We start from the raw sequence: 21572 nt of genomic DNA, 5'->3' as shown, positions 1-21572 counted from the left end.
GGGAGATGTGACAATTTCCAGACGAGAAATGCCAACTCCTGACTGCTCCTCAGATTCACCCTCCCCGCCCCCCCCCCGCAAAGAGTTGGGAATCATTGAGAGATGAGGAAGCTCGTGCCCTGGCCTCCATTCCCATGCCGGTAGACTCCTTACTCTGTGCTCAGGGCTGACTCCTGCCTCTGTGCTCAGGGCTGGCTCCTGCCTCTGTGCTCAGGGCTGACTCCTGGCTCTGTGCTCAGGGCTCACTCCCGGCTTTGTGCTCAGGCTGACTCCCGGCTCTGTGCTCAGGGATGACTCCTGGCTCTGTGCTCAGGGCTGACTCCCAGCTCTGTGCTCAGGGCTGACTCCTTACTCTATGCTCAGGGCTGACTCCTGGCTCTGTGCTCAGGGCTCACCCCTGGCTCTCTGCTACTCACTTCTTTGCGAAATGAATGAGGGGAGTGGAGAGAAGCTCCCGCCCCCCTGGCCCTGCCCTTTGCTTTCACCCTCTTGCTTTCACCCTCTTGCTTTTATCCTGCCAACTCGCAGTGACGAGACTCTTACCCAAAGCCGGCTCTCCCCGTTGGGGATACTGGGTGTCCCCCTCCCCCTGCCTCACCCCTGCCACCCCTTTCCTCTCTGCTCCGGGCACTCGGCGTCCCTGTGCATCCAGCGTCTCGCTCCCTCTGATCCGGTCGCCCCATGGCCTTCCGCAGTGCCACACTCGGCTCCCTGCCCTCGTCTGCCTGCCGGGGGACCCTTGTCACACTGGACTCATGGGCCCACTTGACACGCCCCCCTCTGCTCCCCTCCAGCCCGTAGCTGCTGCTCCCTGTGCATCTCTGCCGACGCCCCATCACACGTGGGGTGCCCCAGGGACGTTTCTCGGGACCCCTCTCACCCCGCCGCCCCCTCCTCTGTTTCCACGATGTCTCACCGGCAGCCTGGAGAGTTTTTTTTTTTGGGGGGGTCACACCCAGCAATGCACAGGGGTCATTCCTGGCTCATGCACTCAGGAATTGTCCCTGGCGGTGCTCAGGGGACCCTATGGGATGCTGGGATTCGAACTCGGGTCGGCCGCGTGCAAGGCAAACGCCTTCCCCGCTGTGCTATCGCTCCAGCCCCAGCCTGGAGAGTTTTATCTGTGGCCTCCCTGGCCCTTGCACTCGGGGGCTACCTAGAACTCCCCCCCCCCCGGCCCCCACCTTGAAGTTCCTCTTTCTTGATTTTTTTATTTTTGCTTTTTGGGTCCCACCCAGCGATGTTCAGGGCTGACTCCCGGCTCTGCACTCAGGAATCACTCCTGGCGGTGCTCGGGGGACCCTAGGGGATGCCGGGGATCGAACCCGGGTCGGCCGCGTGCAAGGCAGGCAGACGCCCTTCCCGCTGCCTGACAGGAGTATTTTAGACAAAGACTGCACGGGGGAAAACCCAGAGAATTCCCAAACTGACTCCATGCCGTGCCCCGGGGTGCAGGGGAACGGAGCTGGGTGGGGCCGTTAAGGACCGAGTTCAGATGGCCACTTCCCAGGTTTCTGTGCACCCGTGCCACCCTCCTGGGCATGCGGTGACCCTGAGCACGAGTCAGAAGGCCAGAATAGGACGAAAAGAGCCTGAGAGCGACTTAGGGTGTCAGATCCCAGCTTCCCTTGCACGCTGCGTTTAACAGACATAAAGACATGAGCTAGAGGCGGCAGTATTAGGCGTAGTGCCCCTGTCCAGTAGGGGGCGTCAGTGAGCAGATGGGATGCAGGAAGGTAGGGAGGGAGTCACCGCCCCCCCACCCCCAGGAACTGCTGATAACCAGAAGGAAGAAGAGGAAGCAGTGACCGGCCAGGGATAAGTTGCCAGGCCAGTGGAGGAGCTTTTAGCAACCGTCCACACCTCCCTGCTGTCCTGGTGAAGGCAGTCTGCCCGGGGCCAGAGAGAGAGTGCAGTGGGTAGGGCCACTACCTAGGTTTGATCCCAGGCATCTCATAGGGTCCCCCAGGCCCCATCAGGAGTCAGCCCTGAGCACAGAGCAGGGAGTGAGCCCCAAGCACAGAGTCGGGAGTCAGCCCTGAGCACAAAGCCAGGGGTTAGCCCCGAGCACAGAGCCAGGAGTTAGCCCTGAGCACAGAGCCGGGAGTCAGCCCAGAGCACAGAGCCGGGAGTCAGCCCTGAGCACAGAGCTGGGAGTGAGCCCCGAGCACAGAGTCAGGAGTGAGCCCTGAGCACAGAGCCGGGAGTGAGCCCTGAGCACAGAGCCGGGAGTAAGCCCTGAGCACAGAGCCAGGAGTAAGCCCTGAGCATAGAGTCGGGAGTGAGCCCTGAGCACAGAGCCAGGAGTTAGCCCTGAGCACAGAGCCAGGAGTCAGCCCAGGGCACAGAGTTCAGAGCTCAGTAAGCCCTGAACACAGAGCCAGGAGTCATCCCTGAGCACAGAGCCGGGAGTCATCCCTGAGCACTGAGCAGGGAGTCAGCCCTGAGCAAAGAGCCAAGAATCAGCCCTGAGCACAGAGCTGGGAGTCAGCCCAGACCAGAAAATAAATAAAAAGAGGCAGCACTTGTCCCAAGCCCTCCTCCCACGGCTGAAAGGAAGAGGATCCGCATTACTGCACAGGCCGCTGGAACCTTCCAGAAGCCTCAAGAATCCCACCTGGCGGGTCCTGAGGGTCTCACACACAGTCACGCCTCTCACGAGCATCGACCAGAGAACAGGTGGCAGATGGCATGGGGCTTCACAGAACAGCTGAGGCAGAGGAGGGGAGCCCAGAGCAGTGGGGAACGGGGGGGGGGGCGTAATTCGGGGGGGGATGCTCTGAGTTCCCCCGCTGTGGTCTCTGGGCCTGGGGGTGGGGGTGGGCGGGAGCCCTGCCGGGCGGGTAAACCGCCCCCCCCCCCGTCTCTTCCCTGCACATCTCACAGCAGCACAGAGTGAACCCGCTAAATTTAGAGCCGGCTCGCAGGTTTCCAAGGGAACTGGGAATTATTTTGTGAATGTGCAGACCCCACAGCCAGCCAGAGCTGATGAGGCCTCCCCGCGCCCAGCTGCCGGCACGCCCTGACCGGGGGTCTCGGACCCCCGACAGCTTGGCACAGATGGTCTTTTTTTTTTTTTTTTTTTTTTTTTTGCTTTTTAGGTCACACCGGCGATGCTCAGGGCTGACTCCTGGCTCTGCACTCAGAAATCACTCCTGGCGGTGCTCGGGGGACACTATGGGATGCTGGGAATCGAACCCGGGTCGGCTGCGTGCAAGGCAAACGCCCTCCCCGCTGTGCTATCACTCCAGCCCCACAAAGCTGAATTCTTAATTCCCACTTCAGAAGCCCGCCGGGTGACCTAAAGGAATGACCCCCCCCCCACCCCCACCAGCCGCCAGCCTCTTCCTCACTCGACTTCTCCCGTGAGCGCCGCGGGGCTTGGCGTCCCTCTCGGGCTATAAAACTCTTCAGTGGGCTGACCGGCGGGTGGGTCTGACGAATTCAGCTGTGTGACCCGCAGGGGGGTGCTGTTGGCAGCGGTGCTGACTAGTGAAGACTGTTGCTTTTCTTCATCCGCATCTGATTGTGGCCCCCCCCCCACCACCATCACCAGGGCGACCCCCGTCCTGTCCCACACACCAGTTCTGCCCTCCCTCAGAAAGTTGTCAAAGAAGGGTCTTGGGGAGAAGGTTCCCCACAGAGCACTTCCAGTCTGCACTTCCTTGAGGAAGCCCAATGGTTAGGGACACACGCAGCCTCAGGCGCATCCGATATCCTGGCTCTGTGCTCAGAGATCACTCCTGGCAGGGCTTGGGGACCATGCATGGTGCCAGGGATCAAACTGGAGTCAACTGCATGCAAGAGGATGTCATTTTTAAAATAACTGATAATCAGGGGCTGGAGCCATAGCATAGCAGGGAGGGTGTTTGCCTTGCACGAGGCCGACCTGGGTTCAGTTCCCAGCATCCCATAGGGTTCCCCGAGCACTGCCAGGAGTGATTCCTGAGTGCAGAGCCAGGAGTAACCCCTGTGCATCACCGGGTATGATCAAAAAAACAAACAAAAAAATAACAATAACTGGTAATCAATAATATACCAAAAACAGTAACAATAAGTCTCACAATGAGAGATGTTACTGGTGCCCGCTCAAACAAATCGATGAGCAATGGGATGACAGTGACAGTGATAATCAATAATAAGTAACTGATCAGTGATATGAGTCTAGACAAATAGAATAAACTAACCATAAAATCAAGCATTTTGCCAGGGCATAAAATGAGCTCGCAGAGTACGCTTCAAATCCAGCCTCAAAACCTTTTCTTCCTGGGCTGGAGCAATAGCACAGTGGGGAGGGCGTTTGCCTTGCACATGGCCAACCCGGGTTCGATCCGCGGCATCCCATAGGGTCCCCTGAGCATCACCAGGAGTAATTCCTGAGTGCAGAGCCAGGAGTCAGCCCTGAGCATCGCCGGGTGGGATCCAAAAGTCCCAAATAATAATAATAATAATAATAATAATGGAACTGGACAGATAGCACACACAGCGGGGAGGGCGTTGGCCTTGCACGCAGCCGACCCGGGTTCGATCTGCGGCATCCCATAGGGTCCCCCGAGCACCGCCAGGGGTGATTCCTGAGTGCAGAGCCAGGAGTCAGCCCTGAGCATCGCCGGGTGGGACCCAACAAAAACAAACAAGCAAAAGACCCTTTTCTCCTGGACTCCCAATCAACCGGGAGCTGAACTTTCCTTCCTATGTCACATGCCATGAAATATTGGGCCTGTTCTGAAACCAGACTCTGATTGAAAGCCGTGTTTACATAAGGTACATTGAAGACAAGGTCGGCGAAACCCTCCACGATATTGAAGATAAAGGTATCTTCAAAGGTGACACGGAACTAAGCAATCTAGTAAAAACAGAGATCAACAAATGGGACTACATTAAACTAAAAAGCTTCTGCACCGCAAGAGATACAGTGACCAGAATACAAAGACTATCCACAGAATGGGAAAGGATATTTACACAATACCCATCAGATAAGGGGTTGATATCAATGGTATATAAAGCACTGGTTGAACTCTACAAGAAGAAAACATCCAACCCCATCAAAAAATGGGGCGAAGAAATGAACAGAAACTTTACCAAGGAAGAAATACGAATGGCCAAAAGGCACATGAAAAAGTGTTCTGCATCACTAATCATCAGAGAGATGCAGATCAAAACAACCATGAGATACCACCTCACACCACAGAGACTAGCACACATCCAAAAGAACAAAAGCAACCGCTGTTGGAGAGGATGTGGGGAGAAAGGGACCCTTCTTCACTGCTGGTGGGAATGCCGACTGGTTCAGCCCTTCTGGAAAACAATTTGGACGACTCTCAAAAAATTAGATATTGAATTCCCATTTGACCCAGCAATACCACTGCTGGGAATATATCCCAGAGAGGCAAAAAAGTACAATCGAAACAACATCTGCACATGTATGTTCATCGCAGCACTGTTTACAATAGCCAGAATCTGGAAAAAACCCGAATGCCCCAGAACGGATGACTGGTTGAGGAAACTTTGGTACATCTATACAATGGAATACTATGCAGCTGTTAGAAAAAAGGAGGTCAAGAATTTTGTAGTCAAGTGGATGGGCATGAAAAGTTTCATGCTGAGTGAAATGAGTCAGAAAGAGAGAGACAGACATAGAAAGATTGCACTCATCTATGGTATATAGAGTAACAGAGTGGGAGACTAACACCCAAGAACTGTAGAAATAAGTACCAGGAGGTTGACTCCATGGCTTCGAGGCTGGCCTCACGTTCCGGGGAAAGGTCAACTCAGAGAAGCGATCACCAACTACATTGTAGTCGAAGGCCATGTGGGGGAAGGGAGTTGCGGGCTGAATGAGGGCTAGAGACTGAGCACAGCGGCCACTCAACACCTTTATTGCAAACCACAACAGCTAATTAGAGAGAGAAAACAGAAGGGAATGCCTTGCCACAGTGGCAGGGTGGGGTGGGGGGGAGATGGGATTGGGGAGGGTGGGAGGGACACTGGGTTTACGGGTGGTGGAGAATGGGCACTGGTGAAGGGATGGGTTCCAAACTTTGTATGAGAGAAGTATAAGCACAAAAGTGTATAAATCTGTAACTGTACCCTCACGGTGATTCTCTAATTAAAAATAAATAAATTTTAAAAAAAAAAGCCGTGTTTAATCTGGAACGATTTACTTCCTCACCTGCGCCTTTCTGCCCCCAGAGAGAAAAGGAGAGGCTGGACTGGAGCGATAGCACAGCGGGGAGGGCGTTTGCCTTGCACGCGGCCGACCCGGGTTCGATCCCCAGCATCCCATAGGGTCCCCTGAGCACCGCCAGGAGTCATTCCTGAGTGCAGAGCCAGGAGTAACCCCTGTGCATTGCCAGGTGTGACCCAAAAACCAAAAAAAAGAAAAAAGAAAAGGAGAGGCCGCCCATCCCCGGCCCTGCTGTAGAGACGAGATCGAGCAGACGAGTTTGTAGGCCTGATGGTTGTCACGCCTGGTGTGGCTGTCACCATGCCAAGCCTTAGCCCATTTTCCCTCATCCTGCGCCCAGCCGTGTCCCGAGACCCCCGGGCACACCCCAAGGGTACGGGGCTACGGGGAGTGGCCGGCCCCTGACCGAGTGAGAGTTCAGAGAAAAGTGAGTCAGGAGAAAGTGCAACGAGGCAGCATTTGGGCTTATGGCTTTGAGATAAAGACACCCCCTACCTGAGTTCTGGACCAGAGTGATAACACAGCAGGAAGGTGTTGACCTTGCATGAGTTGGACCCGGGTTCGATGCCCAGCATCCCATAGGGTCCCCCCGAGCACTGCCAGGAGTGATTCCTGAGTGCAGAGCTGCGAGTCAGCCCTGAGCATCACCGGGTGGGACCCAAAAGGTCATAATAATAATAATAATAATAATAATAATAATAATAATAATAATAATAATGGAACTGGACAGATAGCACAGCGGGGAAGGCATTGGCCTTGCACGAGGCTGACCCGGGTTCAATTCCAGCATCCCATAGGGTCCCCTGAGCACCACCAGGAGTGATTCCTGAGTGCAGAGCCAGGAGTCTGCCCTGAGCATAGCTGGGTGGGACCCAAAAAGCAAAAAAAAAAAAACAAAAAAAAACACAGTAATAATAATAATAATGTCACTGTCACTGTCATCCCATTGCTCATCAATTTGCTCGAGCGGGCGCCAGTCACGTCTCCACAGAGACTTGTCGTGACTGTGTTTGGCATCTCGAATACGCCACGGGGAGCTTGCCAGGCTCTGCTGTGCGGGCGGGATCCTCTCGGTAGCTGGCCGGGCTCTCCGAGAGGGATGGAGGAATCGAACCCGGGTCGGCCACGTGAAAGGCAAACACCCAACCGCTGTGCTATCGCTCCAGCCCAATTAATAATGATAATAATAATAATAATAATAATTTAGAGTATTGATTGGAAGTCAAGTCTAAATCCAGAGGGGCCGCCATGGCAGGGGGTCTCGCCTGCCTGCAGGTACTTGCGTGTCCGGGCAGTGGCTGGCGTTAGGCGCGGTTCTATCTTCCCAAATTGTGCTTTTCAGCTCTTAGCTCGAGCACTGTGAGTGGGGCGTATATACAGTTCAGCCAGCCACAGCCCGTATTTCTTCTTAATGAGGGAGAATGGAATAAAATTCAATCGATCGGCTTTGGGTGCTTTCAAAACGGTAAATAGAGTCGGGTGAGATTTTGCTGCACAGAGCCGGGGCGCGGAGGATTTACGGTTTCCATATGGATGACTAAGTTAAAACCCGGGATGCCTCTCGTAGCCATAGTGTCTTGGACCCTTCCCCCTCTGCATTACACTTGATGAGGCGGACTTCCTTGGCTGGAATGTTCTAGCATAAGCAAGCTAGGTGATTTGTAGGACCTCCTACCCCCTGCCACACAGCTGGGTGATTTGTGTTCGAAGGAGGAGGCTCGGAGCCAGGCAGAGATGTAACTTCTCAGTTCTTTTGTTTTTTAATTTTTTATGAGTGAAGCACATTAGTGAGGTACAGTTACAGACTTACAGACTTTTGTGCTTGCATTTCGGTCATACAATGGGCGAGTGCCCATCCCCCCACCAGTGCCCATTCTCCACCACCAATGGTCCCAGCATCCCTCCCGCCACCCCCCCCATCCCCCCCACCCCGCCTCTGTGGCAGGGCATTCCCTTCTGCTCTCTCTCTCCTTTTGGGTGTTGTGGTTTGCAGTAGAGGTATTGAGTGGCCATCGTGTTCGGTCTATAGTCTACTCTCAGCCCGCATCTCCCATCCTGAGCGGGCCCTCCTAGCACCCTGTACTTGGTGCTCCCTTCTCTGTCTGAGCTGCCTTTCCCCCCAGCATTCACGTGCGTGCATGCATGTGCCTGTGTGTGCCTGCCTGCATGTACATGCATGCCTGCGTGTGCATGTGTGTGTGCATGAGTGCTTGTGTGTGCATGCATGTGTGCATGCATGTGTGTATGTGTATGCATGTATGTGTGTATGTGTGTGCCTGTGCATGTGTGCATGCATGCATGTGTGCATGCATGTGTGCGCATGCTTGTGTGTGTGCGTGTGTGTGCACCTGTGTATGTGTGCACACGTGCTTCTGTGTGTGACCATGCATGCATGTGTGTGCATGTGTGTGCATGTGTGTGCGTGCATGCGTGCGCTGGGGGGTTGCCCAGTGTCCGTGAGTCTCTTTGTCCCGGTTCAGATCTAACAGTGCCAGCCCCCCAGAGCTTCCATGTTGCTTTTTGCCCACGTGGTGCCTTGCTCCTGTCCCCTCCCTTCCTGCCCAGAGAGGTTGCCGCTGTCTGGGTAAACTGAGGCCCAGGGCAGCCCCCCAATTGCCCGGTGGTCCAGAGAAATGCAGCCAGGGCAGGGGTGATGGCCCCAGGCATGAAGGGTCTCTGACATCCCTGGGGTGGGGTGGGGCAGCCCCCCACTCTCTCCATCCAATCTCCTCAGAAACACTGCAGAGGAAAGCAAGAAAAACGGGCATGTGGGAGGCGCGGGTCGGCCGGACCCCGGCCTGTGGGGGAGGGGCAGGGGGCCCTGCAGAGGAAGGACCTCGGGGGCGGGGCCAGGCTGGGACCACAGATCTGCAGCGCGCATGCGGCTTCCTCTGGTGATGGAAGGGCGTGTGCCCAACTCACGGGGGAAGGAGAACCGAGGGGAGAGAGAGATCGGCTTCCAGCCAAGCCCCAGGTGGGACCAGAACCTCGGAGCTGGCTGCACGGCTGACGAGCCCTGACAGAGTCATTGGCTAATTTTTATTTATTTTTTTAACATGCATCATTCCCAGGCTGTGCCTCAGTTTTCCCCATCTGTCAAATGGGCCACTATGGGTGCAGTCACCGTGGGGAGCCAGTGCCTGTGTGTGCCCCCGGCTGGGTGCAGTCTTGTGCTCATACCAAGGGCTGGAGGCATGGAGGGGGAGTGGGGGGGCGGGGCCCTGACCTCCTACCCCCACCCCCGCCTCCAATCCCTCTGCGCTGCCCACTGGGCTACCCGCCCTGGTGATCTGGGAGCGAGACCGGAAGTATTGGTGGGGAATTGAATCTGCTGACTCCGATCGCAGACCAGAGAGGGGGCACGGCACAGGGACACTGGGTAGGGGGTGCGGATTTGAGATTAATCAGATTCCGGACTGGGGAAGGCCCCCCTGCGCCCCCTTCAGGCCACATCCTTCTCAGGTCCCCCGAGGGAGGCTGAGGGACCCTCCGAGCTGAGCCCTGAGCCCCGTTGGTTGGGAAACATCCTGGCTGGGGGCTCCCCTCCTTGGAATCCATCCTGCCTTGCAGGGGGCGGGTGCGGGGGGGGGGGGGCGCCTCTGTAAGGATCCCTCCGCGGGAATCCTGTCTGGTATTGCAGAGAATCAAAGGGTTCGATTTTGCTCCGCGAAGGAAGAAATGGGAGGATTTTCTTCTTCCTTTGAGTTGGTGGTTCTGAATGTCTCTGGAGAGACGTTTCCGCTCTCACCAGACCAGGTTTGCTCGCTCCTCGCTCCCCTCGGCTCCAGCCGTGGGACCCCCGGGAACCCACCCGCCTTGTAAATGCCAGAGAGCACCCAGAGTGTCCCTGGCACGTGGACACCCCCTCCCGTGCAGTTCCCAGCCTGCTCCCTGAGTCCCCCAAGATGAGCCTGTGAGAGCAGCACACAGAGGACCCCAATACTTAGCTGATTAAGTATTGGGGTCCCCTGAGCACTGCCTGAGAGACCCTCCCCCAAATAACAGCATCACAAGAAGTGGCCAGAACGAAGAGAAATGCAAAAGGACACCTCCCTTTTTTTTTTTATTTGCTTTTTGGGTTCCACCCGGCGATGCTCAGGGCTGACTCCTGGCTCTGCACTCAGGAATTACCCCTGGCGGTGCTCAGGGGATCCTATGGGATGCTGGGAATCGAACCTGGGTTGGCCGCATGCAAGACCAACGCCCTCCCCGCTGTGCTATCGCTCCAGCCCCAACACTTCCCTTTTAAGTGTCAAAAATACTGGTTTGGGGGGCTGGGAAGTAAGTTGGTGTCTGACTTTTCATTTAGTGTCACTGTTTCTCCAGTCTCCCATGAAGCAAATGCGCGTATGACAATCAGATTTCTTTTGTCTTTTTTTTTTAATGATTTTTTTACATTTTGGTTTTGGGGGGTCCCACCCAGCAATGCTCAGGGGTTCCTCCTGGCTCTGCACTCAGGAATCACTCCTGGCAGTGCTTGGAGAACTCTATGGGATGCCAGAGATCGAACCCAGGTCGGCCGTGTGCAAGGCCAACACCCTCCCCGCTGTGCTATCGCTCCAGGCCCCAAATGGATTTTATTTATTTATTTATTTATTTATTTATTTGTTTGTTTGTTTTTGCTTTTTGGGTCCACCCAGCGATGCTCAGGGCTGACTCCTGGCTCTGCACTCAGGAATCACTCCTGGCGGTGCTTGGGGGACCCTATGGGATGCTGGGGATTGAACCTGGGTCGGCCGCGTGCCAGGCAGACGCCCTCCCTGCTGTGCTATCGCTCCGGCCCACCGATGGGTGATTTTGGTTTGGGTGGTTTTTCTTGGCAGGGAGGGGGTGGGTATAAGGCCACAGGGGCTATTCCTGGCTCTAGGCTTGGGAGTGACCATGTGCTGTGTCAGGGACCCCCCCATATTCTCTCCAGCCTCTCTGGTGGGTGTTTTGAACCCTGCCAGGTCATACATAGACTCGGGGACCCCCCCTGCCAAATGGGCTTGGGAACCCTCCGTATCTCCCAATACCTCCCTCTCTGTTCATTTTTCCCGAAGGCTCACCAGCTAAGTGGCTAATTCAGTGCGTTATCCCCACGGCGACATTGAAAAGTTTGGTGTTTCCCCACATAGAGCCCGGAGTTAGCAGTTCATAAAATGGGGATTCCGCTGGCGTCCGCTTTTAACCGTGATGAACCAAGATGAGGCCGCGACATCTTCATTGAGAGCGAGACTCATTTTGTCCAGGCTGAGGGAGGAAAAAAAAAAAAAAAGAACTGAAAGAAATGATGCTCCCCTGAAAACCCGCTCCCTCGGTAATGAAGAAGCCTCGCCTGAGCCCTGGGTATCTGGAGACTCGAGTTGGCGCTGTGCAGACCGTCTTTCTCGTTTTCCAAATCAGAATTCGTCTCTGGGGACACTGGCCGCTGTCGGTGTGACAGGGTCTCTTTGAATGCCCTGTTTAAAAACATGGGGAGGGGTTGGAGCAAGAGCACAGCGGGGAGGGCGTTTGCTTTGCACGTGGCTGATCTGGGTTCGATTCCCAGCATCCCATAGGGTCCCCCGAGCACCGCCAGGGGTAATTCCTGAGTGCAGAGCCAGGAGGAACCCCTGTGCATCGCCAGGTGTGATCCAAAAAGAAAAAATATATATAAAAACATGGGGAGGGGCCGGAGCAATAGCACAGTGGGGAGGGCGTTGGCCTTGCATGCAGCAGACCCAGGTTCAATTCCCGGCATCCCATGGGGGTCCCCTGAGCACCGCCAGGAGCAATTCCTGAGTGCACAACCAGGAGTCAGCCCTGAGCATCGCCGGGTGGGACCCAAAAAGCAAAAAAAAAAAAAAAAAAGAGTCTGACAAGGTGTTCCTGGCTTAGGGGGTCTTGGCAGGTGGGAGGGCTACCCTTGGCGGGATTCCTGGGACATCCACGTGTTTAACGGCTCAACGCACACAGCAGCCACGTGGCTTGAAAGAGCAGGGGGATGGTTTGGGCTTTTGCAGGCGTCGGAGCTGCCTTCTGGCCCCCATTTGGGCGGGAAGCCCCTCGAACCCTGCCTTCCCGTTGCCCGGGATTGTGGGTGTGCAGTGATCAAACACCTTCGTTCCGTGGCTCGTCAAAATCCAGCCATTTCTACTCAGCATCTTCCCCCTCCGGCTTCCTTGACCACCCCCGGCAGGCGCCTGAGTCTGTGCCTCTCTCTCCTCTCCCCGTGGGGGCCGCCGAGGGTCTGGGGTTCTGGAAAACCCGCTCAGGTCCCATCAGACGCGCCCCTTGCTCTCCGTCATGCCCGAGTCCCCGAGGCATGGCAAAAGAAGCCCCATTCATTATTTTTTGCAATTTCCACGGGACCTCAGTGTCAAGGCAATCCGCTCTTATTACCGGAGCAGCGAGTCCGGTGTCCAGGGGATTAAAAAAAAAAAGACGCCTTGTGCTCACACAAGCCCCCCCCCCCTCATCACCGGTGTCTCTGCCAGGATTAGTGACCACCCAAGCAGAACTGCAGGGTTGGCGTCCGGAGCGGAACCCGCGCGCCCCGGGGGAACCGCTAAGTCCCTTAGACGGGGGGCGGTGGGGGGGGGACTGTCACCTTCGTCTGCGTCTTACCCTGGGGACGGGAGAGAAGCCAAGTTCTCCCGGTCTCCCGGGAGCAATTTCCTGGGCCTTTGGCGGAACCACTTGCCCCCATGAGAGGGCAGCCGAGACGCGTGCCTGGTAGGAAAAGGCCTTTTGGGAGAACGTGGCATCCGGGGCGTCTTTATTCTTCCTTTTCCCCGTTCTGGTGACGCCTCTTGGACCGTCTGCCTCCTGGGGGGGGGCGGGGGGCGTCACCTGCATCCGCGGCACCTGACTCTGGTTTCTCTTGCAGCTGCCCTGCGCCCCGCTGACTGCCACAGGCTTCCCCTGAGGATGCGGGTGGCCAGGGCCGAGGGTGTCCCCCCGGGCTTGCTGCTCGCCGTCCAGCTGCTGCTCGTGGGCGCCCTGCTGCGGCCCTCGGCCTGTCAGCTGGAGGTGCCCACCGCGATGAGGGTCCCCGGGGGGGACGACGACGACGGGGGCCCGTCCAGCCCCGAGCCGCCGCCGCTGCCTCTCGACCCCGAGGACCCCGCCCATGTGCCCGTGGACGCTCCGTGCGCGTCAGGGCTGGAGGCGTCGGCTGAGCAGGAAGTGGGCAGCCCTGACGGGGCGCCCGCCGAGGACCCCGGCTGGAGGGCGGCGGAGCCCGAGAGCCGCGTGGCCTTCACCCAGGTGGTCCGCCTCCCCCAGGAGGCCTGCGCCTGCGCGGGTTCCGCCCAGGCGCTGCAGGAGCTGCTGGGCCGCCTGGAGCTGCTCGAGCAGGAGGTGTCCCTGCTCAGGCACCAGTGTGACGCCGCCCGCTGCCCCGAGGGCGCCGCCGCAGGTAGGGGGCGTGGGGGGAGGGGGCAGGGGGGGGCGCTGGGTGGAGGAGTCTTTCCCCTGGGAGTCGCACCCGCCGTCGAGGTGGTTCCCAAACCTATTAACCTGATTTCTGGGCGGCACAGACGTGTGTGTCCTTCCCTCGCTGGCTGCACTGATGCTCCGGGCTAGCCCCGGACCGGAAGGGGCCTCACTCCCGTCATTCCCGCAGGTGACAGTCATGACGGGCCCCGGCCCCGCCGCCAGGGCGCACACACAGTCACGCAGGAGTGCACACGCGTGCTGACAGTCACCCGTGCAAGCCGGCATGCATGCGCACACACACTTGGACCCAGGCACAGATAGCCACACCCTCACAGCATACACACACGCACACACATGTGCACACTTATGCACACATATGTACACATACACTCACATGTGCAGGCACGTGCACTCACACATGCATGTACATACATGTACACACTTAGGCATGCACATTCATGTATGCACTCAAGCATGCACATGTGCTTACACACTTATGCATGCAAGCATGCACACATGTACATACTTAGGCATGCACATGCATACACTCATGTGTGCACACATGTACATGCTTAGGCATACATGCTTGCACACACACACACACTTAGGCATGCATGTACACGCATACACTCATGTGTGCACACATGTACATGCTTAGGCATATATGCATGCACACGCGTACACACTTAGGCATGCATGTACATGCATACACTCGTGTGCACCCATGCACACACATGTATACACTTATGCACACATGCATGCGCACACATGTGCGCACTTAGGCACGCATATGCATGCATACACTCATGTGTGCACACGTGTACACACTTAGGCATGCATGTGCATGCACACTCGTGTGTGCACTCATGCACACACATGTATACACTTATGCACACACGCACACACTTATGCACACATGCCGACTGAGACAGCCACAGGAGGTTTTTTGTTATGGCCTGCCAGAGAGCAGCCTGTTCAACCCCCTTTTATTTACTAGGTTGATGGACTAACCAATGATATTCAGGCACAGAGGCCGAATATGCAAATTAACAGCCAATGGAAACAGTAACAAAGTCAGTTAAAGGAACAGTAACAATAACAGAAAAGGACATTGACATCCAGGCCTGGCTAGGCCTGAGATTAAGGGATGTTGGATACCAACACCGGGCCCCGTGGGCACTCTGCCTGGCAGAGAAGGCGCGCCCCTAGCCCCGCCTCCCCCGCACTGGTCACTCCTGACGCCCGTTTCCCCGCCCCCTCCTCCAGGTCAGCTGGACTACAGCCCCGCCTGCAGCGGCCACGGCAACTTCAGCCTGGAGGCGTGCGGCTGCGTGTGCGAGCCGGGCTGGACGGGCCCCAACTGCTCCGAGCCGCAGTGCCCGCTGGACTGCTCGGGCCGCGGGCTGTGCGTGGACGGCGTGTGCGTGTGTGACAGCGGGGCGGGTGGCGAGGCCTGCTCGGAGCCGCAGTGCCCGCTGGACTGCTCGGGCCGCGGGCTGTGCGTGGACGGCGCGTGTGTGTGCCAGGAGGGCTACGCCGGCCAGGACTGCGGCCAGCTGCGCTGCCCCGGGGACTGCTCGGGCCGCGGCCAGTGCGCCAACGGCTCCTGCGTGTGCCAGGAGGGCTACGCCGGCCAGGACTGCGGGCAGCAGCTGTGTCTGAACGCCTGCAGCGGGCACGGCCACTGCCTGGACGGGGAGTGTCACTGCGAGGACGGCTACCAGCAGCCCGACTGTTCTGCAGGTAGGACCCGGGGTGGGTGGGCCGAGGGGGGGGGGGACACGGGTACTGGCCAGCAGGGGGAGCCGCGTGTCCAGCCGGTCCAGCTGACAGCTAAGGTCCTCAGCTCACCGAGTTTTCTTGCACCTGAGGCCCCAGCAAGAGGACAGGAGGGAAGGGCCTCGCTGGCTTTGCACGCAGCTGACCCAGTCCGATCCCCGGTGTTGCAACAATGTTGCAGTTTTACTTGACAGTCCTGGGCAGTTCACTCCGGGAAGAAATATACATTTTTTGGGGGAGGATCACGTGACTGTCTCGGGAGGTTTTTTGTGTTGTGGCCTGCGGGAGAGCAGCCTGTTCAACCCCCTTTTATTAAGTAGGTTGATGGACTAGCCAATGATATTCAGCCACGTAGAAAGAATATGCAAATTAACTTAGTCAACGGCAACAGTATCAAAGTCAGTTACACAACCGGAAGTAGTCAGTTAAACAGTAACAGTAACAGTAACAGAAAACGTTTACATCCAGGCCTAGCTAGTCCTGAGATTATGGGATGTTGTATACCACACCCCCCGACAGCCCATAGGGTCTCCGTAAGCCCCGACAGGAGGGACCTTGGAGAACAGAGTCAGGAGTCAGCCCTGAGCATCGCCTGAGCATGGCCCAAAATGAAACCAAACAGAAACATGTTTTGCCTCTGCCGGACACAGGCAGGCAGGGGATGGGGCGCAAACCAGAAAAGGCCCATCTGGGGGCTCGGAGTGGGGTCCACACCGGTGCACCGGCAGCTGTGGTCACAGGATTCCCACCCCCCACACACAGGGGCTGTTCAGGGTCAGGGAGAGCTCTCATGGAGTCACATGCTGCTGCCAAATGCAGTCATCCCTGAGCACAGAGCCAGGAGTGAGCCCTGAGCACAGAGCCAGGAGTCAACCCTGAGCACACAGCTGGAAGTCAGCATTGAGCACAGAGCCAGGAGTCAGCCCTGGGCACAGGGCCAGGAGTCAGCCCTGAGCACAGAGCCAGGAGTCAGCCCTGAGCACACAGCTGGGAGTCAGCCATGAGCACTGAGCAGGGAGTCAGCCCTGAGCCCCTCCTCAAAGTCAGCCCCACCAAAAGGGTGACTTTCTCGAGGAATCACCTACATCAGATCCCGTCTGGGGAATGTTTCCGTGTCCCCACCCCGCCGTACTCTGGGGGGGAGGGGCCCTTGCTGGTCTTGCCGCTGTTCTAATAGCTCATGGTTGGGTGATGGCCCTTCCCATTCCGGCACGGTTGGAGACCCGTCTTAGAGGCTCTTGGGAAAGCGGGACATGAGGCACCTTCTGGAAGCTTCCTCGGGGCTCCCGCTGGCTCTGCCCCCAGGGACCCTCCTAGTGGGCTCTCGGGACTGTCTGTGGCATCACAAGGCAAGCACGAGGGGTTTTAATAGCACTGTCGCACTGCCGTCCCGTAGCTCATCAATTTGCTCGAGCGGGCGCCAGTCACGTCTCCATGGTGAGGCTTGCTGTGACTGTGTTTGGCATCTCGAAGACGCCACGGGGAGCTTGCCAGGCTCTGCCGTGTGGGCGGGATCCTCTCGGTAGCTTGCCGGCCTCTCCGAGAGGGATGGAGGAATCGAACCCGGGTCAGCCGCGTGAAAAGCAAACGCCCTACCCACTGTGCTATCGCTCCAGTCTGGGGTTTTTAATAGGAATTTTTTTTTTTGCTTTTTTGGGTCACACCCAGCGATGCTCAGGGGTCCCTCCTGGCTCTGCACTCAGGAATCACTCCTGGCGGTGCTCAGGGGACCCTATGGGATGCTGGGAATTGAACCCGCGTTGGCTGCGTGCAAGGCCAACGCCCTCCCCGCTGTGCTATGGCTCCAGCCCTTACTAGGAATTTTTTAAACTACATCCCCAACCCCTCTTGTGGGAAGTTTTTCCTGATGAGCCGCTCTCCACCCTCCGTGGCAGGGGGGGTCTCCTGCCAACACCCCCCAGTACCCACCTTTGCTTTCCCGGTCTCACCCACAGTTCCCAGCAGACCACCCAAGTGCCCCAAGAGGGAACCTCAGCTTTGCCCAAGACTCGTGGTGACGCCTCAAGGCGGCTCGGCCAGCGGGCACTGCCCCGGGGACCCCCAGTGTCCTTCCTCTTCGCCCTTCCTCTTCCTCTCTCAGCCTCCCACTTCTGGGTCCTGACTCCCAAATACCTGTGTCCGTCCGTCCTGGGCCTGGTGCCACAAGACTTTAAGGGCAGGGACGGAGATCCCTCCCCATGAGGCTCTCTAGAGGGGGTGGCAGGGCGGGGGTCACCCATGGCTGAGTCCTCCCCCCCTCCAGGTGAGGTCCAGGTGACTCCCTGGAGGCCACTGACGTTGGTTTCAGCCACTGCACACTTAGATTCTTCGCTAGCTCCATAGTTTTTGTTGCAACAATGTTGCAGTGAGGTTTGGTTAGACAGTCCGAGGCATTTAAGAGATGCACCCAGAAGAAATATACGTTTTATGGGAGGGTCACATAACTGTCTCCGGAGTTTTTTGTGCTGTAGCCTGCCAGAGAGCAGCCTGTCAGCCCCTTTTATTAACTAGGTTGATGTTTTAACCAAAGATATTCACAGTCACCTAGACAGAATATGTAAATTAACTTAGTCAATGGCAACAGTATCAAAGTCAGTTACACAAGCGGAAGCATAGTCGGTTACAGTAACAGAAAAACGATGTTCACATCCAAGCCTAGCTCGGCCTGAGATTATGGGATGTTGGACACCAACAGTTTTCCGGGCGGTTCGGTTTAGTTTGGTTTTTGAGGTCACGACCCCCGGCAATGCTCAGGGCTGACTCCGGGCTCTGTACTCAGGGATCACTCCTGGTGAGACCCTGTGGGATGCCTATGGGGATCGAACCCGGGTCAGCCATGTGCCCAGCAAGCGCTCTAACCACTGTGTACTCTCTCTGACCCGCTTCACAGTCCTCACGGAACTGACTCTTGGGCCGGACATCACTGTCATGTCTGGGCCCTCTGTGTCACGAGGGCTGGTCCCGGGGCCAGCAGGCTCCCAGCCTGTCCCGGGGCCCCACCCCCACCCCATCCCTGGGGGTCTGCAGCCCCCAAAACACTCCTTTGCCTGTTCAGAGCGCGTGCCTACGTGTGTGTGTGTGTGTGTGTGTGTGTGTATGTGTGGCACGCAGAGTGTTGCATAAGATCCCTCGGTTTTTATGGCAACCCCAGATCTCCCCCAAACAGATGCTCTCCGGATGCTTTCTGCCGCAAGTCAAATATCTGGGTCACTTCCTCAAGTGTGCCCGTGCCAGCTCTCAGCCAGAGGAGGGGTCAAGCCTTCGGTGCCCTCTGGACACCAGCGACCAGCACACGCCCTCCCGCTGCGGCCAGGAGTGAGAGGATTGAGAGGCAGAGCGGTCCCCAGGGCGCTGTCCTCCCCGCCCCCCAGTTTCTTCTCTCCTTGGGGGACTGCCAGACCCCCCAGCTCTGCCCCGGCTAGATCAGGCCTCTCTTCCCTGCCCCCGCCCGCCCGGAGCAGAGGGCTGGCCGTAGGGAATCCTGAGCTGCCCATTCTGCAGACCGGAAGAGGAGAGACAGACAGAATTTTCTAGAGGACCAGGCCGTGACATAGCCAAGTCTCATACCAACTTTCAGACTTCTGGGGTTTTTTGTTTTTATTTTCGGGGGGAGGCACAGTTGGCCATGCTCGGGGCTGATTCCTGGCTCAGTGCTCGAGGTGGACTCCTGGCTCTGTGATCGGGGCAGACTCCTGGGCCTGTGCTCAGGGTGGACTCCTGGCTCCGTGCTCGGGATGGACTCCTGGCTCTGTGCTCGGGGAATCCTGCCCCCAACCTTCACTTTTTTTTTTTTTTTTTTTTTTACTTTTTGGGTCACACCTGGCGATGCACAGGGGTTACTCCTGGCTCTGCACTCAGGAATCACCCCTGGCGGTGCTCAGGGGACCATATGGGATGCTGGGATTCGAACCCGGGTCGGCCGCGTGCAAGGCAAACACCCTACCCGCTGTGCTATCGCTCCAGCCCCACCAACCTTCACTTTTTAAGTGCCCGTGGACGGGTCTGCGATTTCAGAAGTTTTAAGAACTGAAATTTAAGGGGTTTGTTTCCGAGGGACCTTGACCACTGCCCGGGACGGTGGCTGGCGAGGGACAGAGGGCGGGAGGCTCAGTGGGCAGCGCCCGGGCCCCAGGGGAGGCAGACAGATAGGCAGGCGGCGGGCGGGGCCTCCCCTGAGTCCGTCCCGTCTTGTCCCCCCCCCCGCAGTGGTCGCCCCTCCAGAGAACCTGCGGGTGGCCGGCGTGAGCGACAGGTCCATCGAGCTGGCGTGGGATGTGCCGACGGCAGTGACCGAGTATGTGATCTCTTACCAGCCGACAGCCCCCGGGGGGCTCCCGCTCCAGCGCCGGGTGCCCGGGGACCGGACAGGCGTCACCCTCTCGGAGCTCGAGCCGGGCCTCGCCTACAACATCAGCGTTTCCGCTGCCATCAGCAGCGCCCTCAGCCCGCCCGCCACCGCCGAGGTGGCCACCCGTACGTCCCTCCCGCCCTGCCCCACCGCTGTCCCTCCCCCCGTGCCACCACGGGCACCCGTCACTGTGTGTCTTCAACAGGCTAGATCTGGAGAAATCAGAATATGGGGGCCAGAGAGAGAGCCCAGTGGGTAGCACACTAGCTCGCTCACAGGCCAGATCTGGACGTGCCCTGGGATTGGAGAACCAGAAAGATCACCCCCCCCCCGGCTAAAATAAGGTCTTTCCTGATTGCATTGTGGCCCGTGAGAAATCGGAATCTGGGGGCCAGAGAGAGAGCTCAGTGGGTAGCGCACTAGCTCCCTCACGGGCCAGATCTGGACGTGCCCTGGGATTGGAGAACCAGAAAGATCCCCCGCTAAAATAAGGTCTTTCCTGATTGCATTGTGGCCCGTGAGAAATCGGAATCTGGGGGCCAGAGAGAGAGCTCAGTGGGTAGCACACAAGCCTTGCAGGAGTCTGACCCTGGTTCGATCCCTCTGCACCCCGTCTGGTGGTCCCCCAGCTCCAGAGGGAGTGAACCCCGAGCACAGAGCCAGAGGGAAGCCCTGAGCACCGCTGGGTATGGCCCAAACCTTCTCCCCACAGGGAAGGAACGGAAATCTTGGTGGAAGGAAGCGGCTTCAACAAAAAGTTGACCTTGAGTTTGAGATCCTGAACGGGGAGTGAGGGCAGGGGTGTGGCACCCAGTGCCCGGTGGTGGATCTCAGAGTTGTTTGTTTCTGGAACACGTCTGGCGATGCTCAGGGCTGACTCCCGGCTCTGCACTCAGGGATCACTCCTGGCGGGGCTCGGGGGATCCTAGGGATGCCGGGGATCGAACCTGGGTCAGCTACGTGCCAGGCAAACGCCCTCCCCGCTGTGCTATCACTCCAGCCCCTTCTTTTGTCGCTTTTGCACCCTTCCTGCTTCTTTTTCCCCACCTCACTTCTCCCGCCCCGGGCGGGCAGCCTGGACACCCCCACTCCTGTTCCCAGCCGGCCTCAGAGGAGGGTCCATCCGCTCCTCAGGCTTGGTCGCTCACCTCAGCCACTTGGGAAGAGGCTGGAGCAATGGGACAGAGGGGAGGGCGTTGGCCTTGCACGCAGCCGACCCGGGTTCGATCCCCGGCATCCCATAGGGTCCCCCGAGCCCCGCCAGGAGTGATCCCTGAGTGCAGAGCCAGGAGGAACCCCTGAGCACTGTCGGGTGGGACCCAAAAAGAAAAACCAACCCAGAGGCCGTGAGTGCAAAGGCCCTGGGGTCTGCCCTTGTCCTCGCCTTGCCCGGAGGCCCCTGGACCCCCTTGATTCAGTGCTTGGAGTGGAACCAGATGCCCCCCTGGCCTGTCCACACCTGCAGCTGGCCAGTTTCCTCGGGAAGGTGGGGTCCCTGGCGGGGGGGGGGCTCACCAGCCCAGACCCTTCACATGCCCCCAGCAGGTAGCTGCCATCAAAGGGGGCGTTTCTGTCCGGGCCAGCCCAGGGGAGGGGAGCAGAGGGCATGCCCCAGAGACACCCAGGGGCCACGATGGGGGGGTATGGGGGAGGGAGGTGCCTGGGGGGGGAGAGCCTTGAAACGGCCCCTCCCCGCCCTCGCTCCTCTGTGTTCCAGAACTTTCCACTCCGCGGGGCCTCCGGTTCAAGGCCGTCACGGAGAGCACTGTGGAGGTCGAGTGGGAGCCCCTGGCCTTCGCCTTCGACGCCTGGGAGATCAGCTTCATCCCCAAGGTACCGGGCACGCCCTCCTCCGCC

At 57.9% G+C, this 21572-nt stretch overlaps 1 protein-coding gene across 4 annotated transcripts in view; it reads left to right on the top strand.

The window, feature by feature from the left end:
* Positions 1–21572, top strand: part of TNR (tenascin R) — a 265395-nt gene that overhangs the window by 208959 nt on the left and 34864 nt on the right. For all 4 annotated transcript variants that reach the window (XM_055120164.1, XM_055120163.1, XM_055120162.1 and 1 more), the window contains 4 exons: positions 13038–13568; positions 14855–15331; positions 19574–19840; positions 21433–21548. In XM_055120164.1, coding sequence (XP_054976139.1) covers positions 13079–13568; positions 14855–15331; positions 19574–19840; positions 21433–21548 — 1350 coding nt within the window. In that variant the 5' untranslated portion in view covers positions 13038–13078. The remainder of the gene's footprint in view (positions 1–13037; positions 13569–14854; positions 15332–19573; positions 19841–21432; positions 21549–21572) is intronic.

Source organism: Sorex araneus, chromosome X (assembly GCF_027595985.1).
Source record: "Sorex araneus isolate mSorAra2 chromosome X, mSorAra2.pri, whole genome shotgun sequence".
In the NCBI taxonomy this organism is placed as follows: domain Eukaryota; kingdom Metazoa; phylum Chordata; class Mammalia; order Eulipotyphla; family Soricidae; genus Sorex; species Sorex araneus.
This window is presented reverse-complemented; position numbering and strand designations above follow the sequence as displayed.